The sequence below is a fragment of the Eleginops maclovinus genome, chromosome 11, assembly GCF_036324505.1.
Source record: "Eleginops maclovinus isolate JMC-PN-2008 ecotype Puerto Natales chromosome 11, JC_Emac_rtc_rv5, whole genome shotgun sequence".
Classification (NCBI taxonomy): Eukaryota; Metazoa; Chordata; class Actinopteri; order Perciformes; family Eleginopidae; genus Eleginops; species Eleginops maclovinus.
Window position 1 is genome coordinate 16,896,083 of NC_086359.1, and position 15,799 is coordinate 16,911,881.

Consider the following 15,799-nt stretch of genomic DNA (forward strand, 5'->3'; position numbering starts at 1 on the left):
CTCATCTGTCCTCAAGCATTTTAATCATTGCGAGCTGTTTGGCAAACTGACCATGTGACCTATAGAGATTAGACCGTTTAACATGGAGAGAGGTGATGTTAAAGGTCTACTGTTGCCTCAGCTAAAAGCACTGTATTCCTGCGGATGTATAAAGGGCACCTGACATGCACATCTACATTTCACAGTTTATGTAATTAAGCGAATGTGCGCTCCACCAAGAACAACGCTGAAAATGAAGCTTGGCCTACTTATCCTGTCCGGAGGTAAAGATGTTCAAGCATGCAGAAACATTGCTGGGTTTTTCTTTTTCCCCTGCTGTGGGCTTCTTGTTATTAGGATTGCATTCATGTTTGCATCCCCTCACATTTCTTATCATTTCTGACAATTTGGTGTGGTGAACAGCATTTCAAGTGTGAGGCGTAACACGTGCAGCCATAACGTCCCAACGCCCATCTTTGACGTTAATTTTTTATGAGTAAATGGATGAACTGCCTCCCCCTCTGTACGGAGGAATAAACATGCGCTTCCACATTTGTATTTGAATTCGCCTGGCGATCTGAGGAGGAAATAATTAGACGGGGAAACATGGGATGGTTTTGCTTAACATAAATAACCTCTGGATGTTTGCTAACACTTAAAGGAAGGTGTTACATTTGAATCAGTGGATATAAATGCATTTCATCCCATTTTAATGCAACAACAATCTCGCTTTACATTTAGCTGCTTTTTCTCTTAATTTGTCCTAAATAGGAGCATGTGATTTAAATGTGGTTTATATTTGTAGACCATTAAATCTTAATTGCAATGATCAGATCTCTTTAACATCTGTAGACGTATGCACCCTAAACGATGTTATATACTAATGGGTTTTTCTTTTTTGCCACAACAACGTAGTACCATAATATAAAAAAATTAAGTGAAATGTAGAATTGACCTTTAAGGATAATAATAATCTTCATGTATGCAAAGATAGAGGTTACAATTATTTGTAGATTAAATGTATTTATTTCTGGCTGTGTGGTCAACACCTATCAATATTTGGTCATTAGTTAAACACCGGCTTAAAATACTTGACTGTTTATCCTTGAATACAAATACTTATTCAAATAAATAGTTAGATTTTATAGTGAAAGTAGCTATTCCTGCTAATCTGATGTCCTGATGGGAGAGGGGGACGCTGGCCACTCTGATCTGGAAAAGCTCCTGTCTCTTTAAATATTCTTGCAGTAATTCCTTGAACATGCATATGGCCATGAAAAAGAGATAAAGCTTGAAGACATCCACACAAACCAGGCTTTGTGAATAATACAGCAGCTGCTTCCTGTGTTTTACACCTGCAGAGAGGGAGGGAGTAGGGAGGCTGAGCCGAGTCCAGAACACACAGTCTGTCTGACGAGCAACAACAAGTTCTCTGCTCTTATCTTTTTCTTCTTCCCTCCATTTGTCTTATATCTGTTCTTCCTACCAACTTAAAATGCCTTTGCACATCTGGTGTATAGTTTGGGCTTCTTCTCTCATTTTTCTGCATGGCAGGTAAGCGACTATTTTGAGTTTTCTGTCAACCTTGCTGAACTTATTTGTTGGTGAATCTGTATCCATTTTAATCAGCCATTAAGATGTTAAGGCATGGCTTAGTGCTGTATTTAAATGGGTTATTGACTAGTATGTAATTATAAATAAGGACAAAGATGTTATCATTCCTCTCTTGAAAGTGAGATGCATTAAATATGTTGTAATTTATAATGCAAAGACCACAAATGTTGATTATTGTCAGAGGATAATAGGAAAGTACTGAACAGCATGAAAAAAAAAATCTTAGATAATATCACCGTTTTAACCGTGTCTGTCTATAATAATAACAAAATGTAAAATAGTGATATCATTAATATCATTTTCGATACTATACAGTATATAACACATTTATTAACAGTTAAAGAATACATGTTTTGTAATTAATTCAGTTGTAAAGCACGTGCACTCTTCCAGCTAAAGTCATATTAGTTAAATAATCATATGTAGCATCGTTTGTAGAACAGGTATCATTCCTAAAGTAACATTTGAGTTATATAAGATGATTCAACCCCAAAAATATGAGTACTGGTAATTAATATAATAAAATATATTGTTACTATTATTATTAGTATATCCAGATTTGTATTTATTTATTTTTTGTTTGTAATTTATGAAATTACATAATTAATGAACATACAGGGAATATAATAATGTATTCATAATTACTGTGGTTGTTGTCCCGACGCCCTGCAGGTCTGTGCTCTGTAAGGAGATAAAGCTCCCCAGCAGGGCAGCCAAGCCACCCTCCCCGTCCGACTTTCTGGACAAACTTATGGGACGCACATCCGGCTATGACGCCCGCATCAGACCCAACTTCAAAGGTAACCTGGTGTGGCATGCAGCGGGAGGCTCGGGACAGGTGTGGGGCAACTGTGATTTTGCGTAACAATCTGAGCAGTGAAGTAGCACAAACCACCCCACAGATGGGTCGGAAGTAAGAGGTGCTGCAGGCTTGTGTTTGTCATGTGTTGTTACTGTTTTTATTCTGACCCACAGCCGTAGGTAATGACGATTTTACACTGACTTCTTGTGGATTTGTCATGGATGTGCACTTCCCCTCATACGTGACCCCACAGGCCCATTTCAGTGCAATGCAGATCTGTCGCTGTGAGTGAAGCCAGCAAATCCTCTCTGACATACTCCCCCCCTCCCCGCCTCACTCTCTGGGGGTCACACATCTTTTTTTCATGCTTGCCCCACATCTTCGTCAGTGCATGATGGGGAAAATCCCAGCTGATTATCTATAAATACACTAATGTAACTAAAGGAGAATCAATAAATCATTGCCTCTGAAGGAATGAGTCCCTAAAATATTTAAAGTTTTCGCTGGTCCACGGATACTACACTAATGGGAGCGTACTGCAGATGACAACACAATTTCATGCTGCCTCTCTTAGAAAAGTCTATTTATCAGGACACAACATGGCACAATATGAAAGGGAGTGAGCAAAGGAGAGAGATTTTGCCTGAAATACTCTGCTCTTCACTGGCCTCAATACTTCATGCGGTCTGCTCAGGAAAACATCAGGATTGTTTTTGAAGAAATCGCTGTGAGTGTAATGTGTGATGACAATCTGCTTCTGTCAGGTCCTCCTGTCAACGTCACCTGCAACATCTTCATCAACAGCTTCGGATCCATCACTGAAACAACCATGGTGAGTATTTTCTTTATGATACGCATCATGGATGATATATATGGAAGAAGAGGCTAATAAGTATCTACCAATGGCTGTCACCATAAAACTTCTCCACTTGCATTAAGAACCTTATTATTGTTGTGATGTTTCCAGACACATTATTTGTATGTATGCAAATGAGGCATTATCTTATTAAATATGTTGTAATATCTATAAATTAATCCAATTTCAACATTGGATAAACCTAGGTTCAAAGTCTTACCTGTTGAAATCAAATGTTTTGACAGGGTTGATGGAGACCTGTTGTTCTTCCACATGATTCTAAAGATGGCAGAGCAAGGGCATAACATTCATAAAAGTTTCCTGTCAGGACTTTGACAGGAAACACGGTTAAAAGAGAAGCTATAAAAATAATTCAGGTGTCTGTAGCAGGCAGTTTAATAGTCATTTGATCATCCGTATGTCACAGGTTGTCATGAATATGTGCCACTGATTTATGTAGGTAAGAATCATGTCTTAACTGTGGTGGGACAAAGCAGAGAGGTGTTTAACTTTGCTTCTCTTTAAATAAATACAAAAGTTCATAAACAGAAAGTAGTTTTTATGCTTTACGAACTATTACAGAATGATATTTGTAATAATCACTTTTATACTGCGGCTGAAAGAGACAATGCTATTTTAACCTACTTCACAAACTGCTGTCCAGCTTAGTCTATCATCGTTTAGTTTTGATTTGTAAGACTATCAGATCTTGTTTATTTTCTGGCTCTTCTTCGCTTTAGAGCGAGTTTAATGATGCCTACACATGTTGTCATTAGATGATGACTAATTTATGGCTTTCAACACCATTTTGTATGTTCATTACAAAATGTCAGCTTGGATTTTCTTATCTCACCATCTCTGTCGGTTAAGGACAAATCGTGTTTTCAAGCGGCCCAAGTGAGTGGGTTTAGTGAGGTCTTGTTTTTTTACTCCTTTGGAAAGACATCCTTTTTACAAAAATACCTCTAGGCAGAGCCATCACATTTTAAATAATGAAATTGTAAGTGGGGTTTTCTGTCATTCAGGTTATGAGCACTCAAGTCTGTTTGTCAGCATTCATTTATTTATCTTTGCTCCCACAGAGTTTGGGTGCGTGCGCGCGCAGCGCCCCATGCCTGCTGACATGTGCTCTAGGTTCATTTGTTTTGGACTGTGACTTGTTCCAGTGTACATGATCTTAGCCCTCTCACTGATACTTAGAGGCATAGAGTTATGCAAACAGACAAGCAAAATTCTTCACTGGCGTGACCTGCATATACAGATAACACAACCTTATAAGGAAACCTTTTCCAGGGGACAGTAAAAAGTGATGCACAGGGCTAGTTAGGTTAAAGCGGCCCTCATTATTGTAGTTTGTACCTCTAATGTTCAAAAAGCTCTTTATTTTTCTCACCCTCTGTCTGAAACCAGAGCCCAGTCTACTCTGCTTGATTAGATATAATCTCAGTGTGCGTCACTTTTCATTGTCAGCTGGAAGCAGTTATCCACGTCAGCACATTCAGCGAGTGAAATGCCTTCAATAAATCAAACTTTATTTCTTAAGCACCTTTCGTACAGGTTAGTGCAGTGCAATTTGCTTTGAAGATAACTGACAAGCAAAACAATTATGTGGACTGTGAAAACAGAAATAGAAAAAGTCAACAAATTAACAATTTGAGCATTTGGTAGCTATAATAACAGTAACAGCGATAAAACACTGTGAAATAAAAACTGTAACGATAAAATAACAATAAAATGTAATACAATGATACAATTTAAATACAATAACACAAGGGATTAATTTAAAATACATAAAATAGAATAACATCATCCAACTAAATTAAAAATATATAATGAATAAAACAATGCATAACATAATTTGCCTTTAAAATGTAAATGTTCTACTATGAAAAGAACATTCAACCACTTATGGCTATATATTATTGCCATTTATAACTCTTAAAAGTAATCCTTATTATGTCTAATACTATACAGGACTACCGGCTCAATGTGTTTCTGCGACAGCAGTGGAATGACCCCCGGCTGGCCTATAAGGAATATCCGGATGACTCTCTTGACCTGGACCCCTCCATGTTGGACTCCATTTGGAAGCCTGACCTGTTCTTTGCAAATGAAAAGGGAGCTAACTTTCACGAGGTTACAACAGACAACAAACTGCTACGGATATTCCAGAACGGAACGTCCTCTACAGCATCAGGTGATTATGATCTATAAAGCTGTTCTATGTTAATAATACACCAGGATGTACCTCCATTAGGCAATATAAATCCAGCTCCATGGCGTTTTTTTTTAGGTCGCCAACAGAACATGAAGTTGTAGTCTCAAACCACTGAGGATATTCCAACATGTTTGTTTCACTCCAGTTCAGTTCAGCTGTCATTGTGTTGACCAGCACTGTGAATAATAACTGCGGGCTAAAACAGAGTTGGGTCATAATGTGGCACTAAAGCAGTGGTGAATTGTAGCGTAATGGTGTTCATTGGAATATAGAAAGATGAAGCCGTGTGTAAGGCTCTATTAGCAGTCCTGTGAAACTAAGTAAACAGTAGCTTCTCTCACTGAACTGTAAGAGGAACAACTGAATGTAGGATGCATCAACCTGAAAACAACCTCACCTTTGACACAATATAAAACAAATCTGCCTTTATGCACTTACTCACATTAGGCAAGCCCCTATATCTACTGTACTGGAGAATATTGAATCAGATTAATTTCCCTTCTTTACAGTGTTGGTCCTATTGCTCATGTGTGTGAGATTATTCACCATACTTCTTGATGGAATAAAGAGGAGAGCAGTCAAAGACACAATGCCTCAAAAAAAAGGGACAAAAGTCAGTGTATGTGATATCTGACAGCCCTTGCCCGTACCCCTCTACTGTATATGAATAAAATCCTTTAAATATATATATACGCACTGTCTGGCCAAAAAAAAGGTCACACACCCTAATATTCGTTGGACCGCCTTTAGCTTTGATTACGGCACGCATTCGCTGTGGCATCGTTTCCACAAGCTTCTGCAATGTCACAACATTTATTTCTGTCATGCATTAATTTTTCGCCAAGATCTTGTATTGATGACGGGAGATTTGGACCACTGCGCAAAGTCTTCTCCAGCACATCCCAAAGATTCTCAATCGGATTCAGGTCTGGACTCTGTGGTGGCCAATCCATGTGTGAAAATTATGTCTCATGCTCCCTGAACCACTCTTTCACAATTTGAGCCCGATGGATCAAAGCATTGTCATCTTGGAACATGCCCGTGCCCATCAGGGAAGAAAAAATCCATTGATGGAATAACCTGGTCATTCAGTATATTCAGGTAGTCAGCTGACCTCATTCTTTGGGCACATAACGTTACTGAACCTAGACCAGACCAACTGCAGCAACCCCAGACCATAGTACTGCCCCCCACAGGCTGGTGACCTTTTTTTGGGTCGGGCTATATATATACAGTATATATATATAATATACTCCTGAATAAAAGTGTTGCTAAATAACCTGCCAAGACTTCATGATGGTATTAAGTGAGGGTCAAATTGAATTGGGGGGAGAAATTCAAACTTACCTGGAAAAATCACACTAATTAAGGTCAAGAAGGAGTTTTTAACTTAAGCCTCTTTGTTCCAAAACTAGGGAAAAATAAGAAACCACTGCCAAATGTAACATTAAAACATTATCCTGGCAAAAAGCCTATTCCCCCCCGCTCTTAGGCCAGAAGAGAAACCATTTTAGGTCAGACTTTAAGAAATAATCAACATTTTTTTCACTTGCCTCTCTGGGCTATGTTTTCATCCATTTTACTCTCCATAAAGGCTGGCATCTGCCTGTCACCTTTCAGTGCTTTGTGTGGTTATTCCAGGGTGCAGTGGAGTAGAAAAATGGAGAAAAGGACAGTCAGAGCAGCTTCCTGTGACTATAGGGTAATGGGAGTCGGCGGAAAGGGTTTGACTGACAGATTGGCAGGGGGTGGCTGCTGCTGGGGGGTTACTGCTGTGTGCTAGCTGGGTATTTGTACAAGAGCATCACCTTTTTATTTTACACTCCATCCCACTGCCATTCATGTGTTCCTGTTCTTGTTTTCCAGGCTGACACTTGTCCTTTCCTGTCCCATGGATCTGAAAAACTTCCCCATGGACAGCCAGAAGTGCACGATGCAGCTGGAGAGCTGTGAGTGGATCTTTCCAATGCACTCTGAATAACTTGAGTTAATATGCATCATTTAAAAATAACCAAAACAAATCAAATTAAATATAACATGCAAAAAAGATGCAAGCTTTCACATAACATAACAAAATATATATATAACTTTATAACAGGTATGGCAAAATGTTAGAGCAATATATAATAAAAACAAGAGTAAAAATAGGAATGAATATGAAAATAGAAAATGAACTATTAGGTTGTGGTATAAAACCACTCGATATTATACCAGTAGATACTATACTTACATTTTTCTTCTAACCGATCAATTTGTTCTCCTAAACTCGAGCTTTCATCAACAATGCTTGATTGTTAATTGAATCAACAGACTCAATTTTTCTTTTAGATAAATCCTTAGACTATCATATTTAGACTCTGAAAAGTACAATTGGAGTTCTATGTACAATAATTCAAATCATGTGGCATACGACTCTAAAACCTAAATAGCATCCTTAATCAGGGAATTGAAATCAGAATGATGGATAAGCACCTGCATCCCTTATCTCTGTCCTCCTGCAGTTGGCTACACCATGAACGATCTGATTTTCGAGTGGCTGGATGTGGGGGCCGTACAGGTGGCCGACGATCTGACGCTCCCTCAGTTTGTGCTGAAGGAGGAGAAAGGCCTGGGCTACTGCACCAAGCACTACAACACAGGTACAGGACACGTGACCACCTGCGGAGCAACATCCTCGATCAGTTCTGTAAATCAACTTCTAATAAGACTGTCAGTTTGCACCTGTATCTCCCCCTGTGGTTAGGTAAATTCACCTGCATTGAGGTCAAATTCTACCTGGAGCGTCAAATGGGCTACTACCTGATCCAGATGTACATCCCCAGCCTGCTCACCGTCATCCTGTCCTGGGTATCCTTCTGGATCAACATGGACGCGGCTCCGGCCAGAGTGGGACTGGGTATCACCACGGTGCTCACCATGACGACGCAGAGCTCTGGCTCCAGGGCCTCCCTGCCAAAGGTCAGAGAGTTATCTTTCGGACACCTTTAAGTTAGTCACTGTATGTTATATATTCCGGGATGATATCAAGAAGAACTTGTTCTTTTTTTTGTAACACTCTTTGACGACCCATGTCTATTATTTATTTTAAACATTCTCATAATGTGTTATAATCTGCTTATAGCACTGTCAAATCTTAGTTGTGTGGAAAAATAGAAAGACTGCATTGTCATTTGCTTATTGTCACTGAGAGCAGACATGTTACTTATCTCAAGAAAGAAACAGATTGGACAGGTTTAAATTCATATTTCACCCCAAAATCAAAATTATATTAAGAGATCAGCTTTAGATGTTCATTTCACTATAATGGAAAAAGGGGAAAAACACATCATTTTTATTCATTTAAAATGTACCAATTCATGTTTTACTGGGTTAAGATTGGTCTTTAATGCTTTTGAACTTTGAATAGACAGACTGCATGGTAAATACAATAGTTGTTGACGAGCACAGATCTTACGCTTGAAGCATAACATCAAATAAATAAAACATTACAAAATGTTAATATCACATAAGTATTTTGTCTTTTGTCCCTTTAAAGGTAGTAATGCTAGAATGTAAAAGCAATGAATTACAAGTCAAATCATTAAACACAATTTATAATTATGCTTGATTGTTCTCTGAACTTTAATCATTGGATTGTGCACAAAGGCCTTTTTCAGACTAATCCAATATTTATAATAATAATAATAATAATATATTGTACATTATGTCCAGCTTTCTGAGGGGCTTTACAGTTAACACTACATAAATGAAATATATGCAGCATTTTATGCATGTTTCTGCAGCAGTTGTTTTGATTTGATAAAGACACATTTGATGAAAATATTCATTTGAATAAACAAACATTTACTGAAATGTAATGAAGAAGTATATTGATATGTGTTTTTCATCCTTGTATGATCAATGATGCCCATTTTGGATTTTTTTTATGCTGTACTGCATGTATTGTACTTCTATAGCTACTAGTTACTTTTCTGGCCAACAAGTACATACAAAATAAATGCCTCGTTGATAATGATCCAACAAACACATTTTAAAAAGAAAATTCATGTTTTTGCTAATAGGGTCCAATCTTGTGGTCTTTAAAAATATCTTTAGGTATTTTTTTGTTTTTACAGAACAGTTTTTCAAAATGTAGTTATATAAAGCTTCTTCCACCTCTTTATAAAACCAATGAAACACAACGTAATCTAACATGTAGCTCTTTACACAGAGTTTGTTATACCATGTCTTTCATGTCACTGCCTAACATGGCATGAGCCCTCATGTTAACTAAGTGATTCCACTGATCTGATTTTCACCTCGTCACAGGTGTCCTATGTGAAAGCCATAGACATCTGGATGGCGGTGTGCCTTCTCTTCGTGTTTGCCGCACTGCTGGAGTATGCAGCCGTTAATTTTGTTTCACGGCAGCACAAGGAGTTCTTCAGACTGAGGAAGAAGCTCAAAGAGCAACAGCGTCAGAGAACTGTGAGTGCAACCCACCCACTCAGCCCCCTCGGGCGCCTGTCACCTGTTATTCTCTGAGCCCAGCCATGCACGAGCTGCACGACTCAGATGCACATTGCAATGACTGCAGACAGCACTGACCTGTGATTAATTCAAACCATCACCTTATTCCACGGTTCTCAGCATCTTGTTGAAGAAAAACAGGGGAGACAAAGTAGGCCAAACCATGTTTGAACATGAAATATTTCTTAAAAAGAAGCAGTGGGACAGCAGCTGCAGGATTCATTAATGCCTTGTAATATTTATAAGACAATGCACAAAACATCTGCATGAATCCTTTGTTCTTATTCTTCCGTCAGGAGCGTGCGACGTCGCTGAAATTGGCTCTGAATGCACTGCCACGTGGTCTCATTTCACATTAATGTCAGACTTGTGTTCACTCGGTTTGCAACAGATGCTTTGAGGATTTGAACACACAGGACTGTGCCATGTTTGCAAATCAATGCAATCTGTTTGATGATTTCATTGATTACATTTGTGTGCCCCCCCTCCCTCTATCAGCAGGGAAGCAGTGACACTAAGGCGAAAGGAAAAAACATGTCAGGCAACAATACTCCTCACGGGAATGTCTCCCAGCAGTGTTCCGCCTGTGCAAAGGTACGTACTGTCACCATCTCATCTAGTGTCATAGTCTTACTGTATTAACTTTGCTGTATATTTATATGCATTTTCTTGCAACAAATTTGTTGATGTTGTTAACCTACTAGCAGTGTTGGAAGAAGTACTCAGATCTTGTACTGGCAGTAACAGTTTAGGAATACTATATTACAAGTTAAAGTCCTGCATTAAAAATTGTACTCAAGTAAAAGTACAAAAAGTATTGGAATCAAAATTGACTTAAAGTACCAGAATCAAAAGTACTCATTATGCAGATTGGTCCATTTCAGAATAATATATATGATATGAGTTGATTATCATTATTGATCATTAAAGTGTTATCAAAGCTGGTAAAGGTGCAGCTAGTTTTAATGACTTTGTATACTGCAGGGTAGCTGGTGAATTTACTCCTGGTGTAACTAAAATATTTAATGATTGATTATATTTCATTCATTAAATCATCATCATTAAACAACATCTGTAAACTAAAGGAACAAAATAAATGTAGTGGAGTAAAAGTACACGATATACCTCTGAACAAGTACAAGTATCTCAAAATTGTACTTACGTACAGTAATTGAGTGAGTCTAATTGGTTACTTTACACCACTGCCTACGAGGCAGTAAACCTGATTTTGGTTCTGATACAGTTTAAAAGCAGCCAATCAGTGTAAAGGTGTGTGATTGTCAAAGTACAAGGTTTTAGCTCAACCTAAATCTCCACATTCATAGACTAACGGAGAGTCCCCAGTAAATCCTAAGGGTCGCCCAGTGCATTAGGGTTCTCCCGCAGTTTTTTTGAGTGCTCTCTGAACTTTCTTAAACATTTCTGCTGACTTTGTATGAGGGAGTTAACTAAAATTAACAGCATTTTGGCGTGAACAAAAGAGTTAGCAGGGGAAGCATTTAAAAAGTCATAAACAAGGACGATTGGCACAAAGAGTTTAGCATGGCATGTTTAATTCACACGGAAACATTAATGATTCAAGATGCTAACATAGAAAATGAAATGAGGGGAAACCACGCATTAAGCAAAATGAAAAAACAATATTTATCCACCATCTCTTTTTCATTTGCTTAACAGTGCTGTTTTGGCAAAAATGTGTAAATGTATTAATTGACAACTGTAGATAACATGTTTTGACATTTCCAAGGTAACATGATGATTGCTGTGTAAACCACTTCAAATCTTTGACTCACTTTCAGTCACTTTGTGGCATAAGTTAAGAGCATGGGGGTTCAGGGTTTAATAATTGGGCCATTCTTAACTGGGACTTTTTCTTTCCAGGAGGATGAAATGGCAAACCAGGGTTTCCTCTTCCAGAGTTATGGACTTGCTCTGTCATCAGTAGGTGTGGCGGAAATGGATGCACCGGTCTCTGCCGATCTACCTCCTGGTTTGGGTTTCTATGACATCCGCAAGCGCTTTGTGGATCGAGCAAAAAGGATTGATACCATCGCCCGAGCTGTTTTCCCCATGAGTTTCCTCATGTTTAATGTCCTGTACTGGCTCACCTACAAAGTTCTACGACATGAAGACCTTCTAGCCGTGCCGTGAGGTCTCAAAGACTGGAATCGCAAACACAGCGGATACTTTAAATCCTGCTTTCCTCACTGAAACATTTACAGTCCTCAGCGGAGCCATGCAGATGCGTTGTGACTGCATGTCCAGTGCCATGGACATTTCTATGACATGGACGCATTCATGGGCTTCTTTAAACTTTGAATAATTTAAAAGAAATGCACTTTTCCCCCGCACTGATGGTTTATACATTGCACATCAGTGTACAGTACGCATCTTAAGTATATCACCTCACTATTTGTTATGGGAAATGTCTGTATGGCCAGATACTGTAGCTTCACTGTAGCACTTCCTTTCCAGGCATACATTTTTTATTCTAATATTCCTGGTTTCAACTGTGTCCCATAACATAGGGTTCTTACCACCAAGACACATAACATGTCACGCAGGATTTACACTTGCAACTTTGCTTTACAGGCCTAGGAAATACATTAAACGGAAATAAATACGTTTTATTTTTATTTTATTAGGCTGCGGTCCCAGGATGGAATACTTTTTATTTCTTTAAGATATGATATTTATCAGTTCAAATTTCTAACCCTCCTATGTGCAATACCAGCTGGAATAAACAGTTTTTTAAATGCGTTTCAAATGAAGGCATTTAATGCCTAAAGAAGTGATGGATATTGTCCAAATATTTTATGATGTTACTATGTATTGATATAATGACATTGCCAAATATAGTAGATATTGTTTGTATCATTATTCAATCTCAACCAAAATCAGGGTACATGGGAACAGTTTTCATATTGTGCTAAGTTCTCCTCAGGTTTGCACAATGCCAGGTGTATCGGTGTTTAACCCGACTATGTAACACCCTGAGAATTTGTTTTTCTTTTCTTTAGAAACAAAAAAAGTACCCAAGGGAATCCTTTGTTGGTCAATACAAAATAAATGCTTGAATTTGACATACTAAATGCATGATTGTGTAGTTTTTGAAAAGTCATATTAAAACATTTAATATCTGTTCATTTTAACCCTAATACATAATAAGAACATGTGTTTTGCAGTCTATGGTTTTGCCTTTGCAAATACAACAGCATGCCAGGGTCTAAATCAAAGGATCGGATTTTAATATCAGCCATGAAATTCAAACTATGAAATTCTTCAATGGTAAAAAGCTTAATCTTGCTAGAATTGTTTTTCTTCATATATTTACCTGTCAGGTTTATAATTGTTCATAATTTATGTGAATGGATGCCTGGAGACAAAGAACATTTCTAGAAACCTTGCTTGATTTAAAAAAAAATATTGCTATAAAGTGAAGCTGTAATATTAATATTTGATTCCAAATGTAGCTGCCACATGCATATATACAGTTCAGTAGGAAGACATGGCTGCCAACATCAGCACATTAATTCTCAGTGAAGCATCAATGATCTCTTTTTATAAATAGCAGTGAGGAAATAATGAGGGTACCGGATTAAAGAATAAGCAGACATCAACGCTGAAAAATAAAAAGTATTTAATGTTTGAACATTTCTTTACTGCGAGATAAAGTTGTTGAACAAGATTCATATACATTCTGCTGTTTTATTAAGAAATGTTGTCATATAACAAAAAAATGTGTTTAAAAATACAAGATTTAATGCTAATCATTTATTTATTGTTGAGTTTTTAAAAATATAATATTGTGTAGTATGTTGAGAAACATCAAAATAAAGTCATAGCATCGCACACCTAAACGATATTAAAATTAGCAATAGTACATGTCCGATCACAGAAAACTCTTGTCAAATAATATCATAGAAATACATAGTATGGCAAAAGTAATTGTATAGTAAGTCATAAAAAAGTAGATTATTTCGAAAAATAAAACAGTAGTAGTCTACTGTAGTATGTTAACAACAATATTTAGGCAAAACTATAATTGGGAAAGTCATAGTTGAATTTTTTTTCGAAAAATATTAAAGTAATTGTAAAGTATTGCATTTAAAAAAGACCTAAAACTGTAATTCGATATGGTGATCCTTGATGTTTTTTAGTAAAGAAGTTATAGTAGAGCATGTTATTAAAGAGTATTAGTAAATCAAGGCATAAAGAAGTAATATTAAAGATTATCTTTAAAAAGACATGACGTATAGTTTCTCACTTAAAAGTCATAGTACTTACGTGTTATTACTTTATTTTGATACATTTTCTGGAAAAATGTGGATGGACCAAACATCTTCATATATATTAAAGGATTCATCATGTCAATGGAAAATATTATGTATATTGATGAACAAAATACAGTTCATGATATCTGAACAACCTTTATGTAACTGAAAAACACCATTTATATACTGAATATTTATTAGGAATATTTATTTTGCTGTCCGTACTGAGTTGATGGGATAAAGGGAAGCAAAACAGGGTGAAAACAGTTTGCAGTGTTCTAAACTCCTGGTATTCACCCATAATATTCTTAAAAGAAAAGTCACAAAAAAATATACATAAAGGCAATTAGATAACCAAAACGTATCCCATAAGAGAGACTCAATAAATGAAGTACAGTGCAGTGAACAAAACCCGAGTCTTTGTGTCTGCCACAAGAGGGTACTGTTGTCTGTTTTATTCCACACATGAGCAACGATGCATTCTGCCACACATAAGCCACATACAGTATAATACTCAATGTGAGGACAGGATCTATTGTTATTTATATGTAATGTATAGTCTGTGAAATGATAAATTAAACAAACCATCCTTTTTCCCTACAAATGATAAATTACTTACACAATACTGAAATACGCAATGTCTAATAATTACTCTTATTATCAAGAGTTATAATAAAACTACATCTATGGAAAAAATTAAGATGGGGGGTGTCAACGTTGCCAGTTACGTTTACACATACAAGGAATATACTTTGGTGTATGGTGGTACAAAGATAAACAACACAAGGAAATAAGTTGTGAAAGAAGATCAAAATAGAACAATTATAAAAAAGAAACATTAAATATTGTTTGTTTATCTGCATATTTTTGCAATGATGTAATCCTCGGATGTAATCCAAGTCATACAGCATGTATCCCTATGTGTTTTTGCATGTAGGCAAACACACATGTAAATACACATGTGTAAATTGATATTTGTGACGGGATATAAAGTTGAACAAATTAATATACATACACACAGTAAAAGTATGAAAAAACACATTCCTGGTGGAATATGACGCATTAATTACTTGTGTGAACATAAATATGATTAAAGTATTTATTGAAGACTAAATCTATAGTGCATTATGCAATCATAGTGAGTTAAAATGCATTTATATTGCTTCATTACTACACTTTCTAAAATACATGTTGCGTTGTGCTGCACTTAATACAATCTTAGTGTCATAAAATAAAGAAAAGAAAAATAAAGAATTGTATTTGTCTCATTGATGCTCTTGACTAGTTATAAACCAGAGCTATTGTAATTGTTGAAAGAAGTATAGTTGAAAATGGTTACAAATAAAGTATTTTAAGCCCGATTAGTAAAACGTATAATTAATTCAGGTCACATCTATGTTTTGTAAATAGTGATAACATATATCAGAGTGCATTATATATGTTGATTTGTGAAGAATAATACATTTATTAAAATTCACTTTAAAGGCAAAAACACTAAATTGGTGTGGTTTAAATAAACCACTACCTTAAAAACAGCAACATGAATA

The 15,799-nt window shown here is 36.7% G+C and overlaps 1 protein-coding gene across 1 annotated transcript; it reads left to right on the forward strand.

Moving 5' to 3' along the window:
• The first annotated feature begins 97 nt into the window (after window positions 1-97).
• On the forward strand, window positions 98-13,007 carry glra4b (glycine receptor, alpha 4b). Its single transcript, XM_063894733.1, is given in 11 exon segments — window positions 98-1,533; window positions 2,266-2,393; window positions 3,160-3,227; window positions 5,226-5,424; window positions 5,427-5,448; window positions 7,336-7,418; window positions 7,971-8,108; window positions 8,213-8,427; window positions 9,778-9,936; window positions 10,477-10,572; window positions 11,860-13,007. Coding segments are annotated over 11 exon segments (1,437 nt in total). The 5' UTR covers window positions 98-1,474; the 3' UTR covers window positions 12,130-13,007.
• Window positions 13,008-15,799: the final 2,792 nt, after the last annotated feature.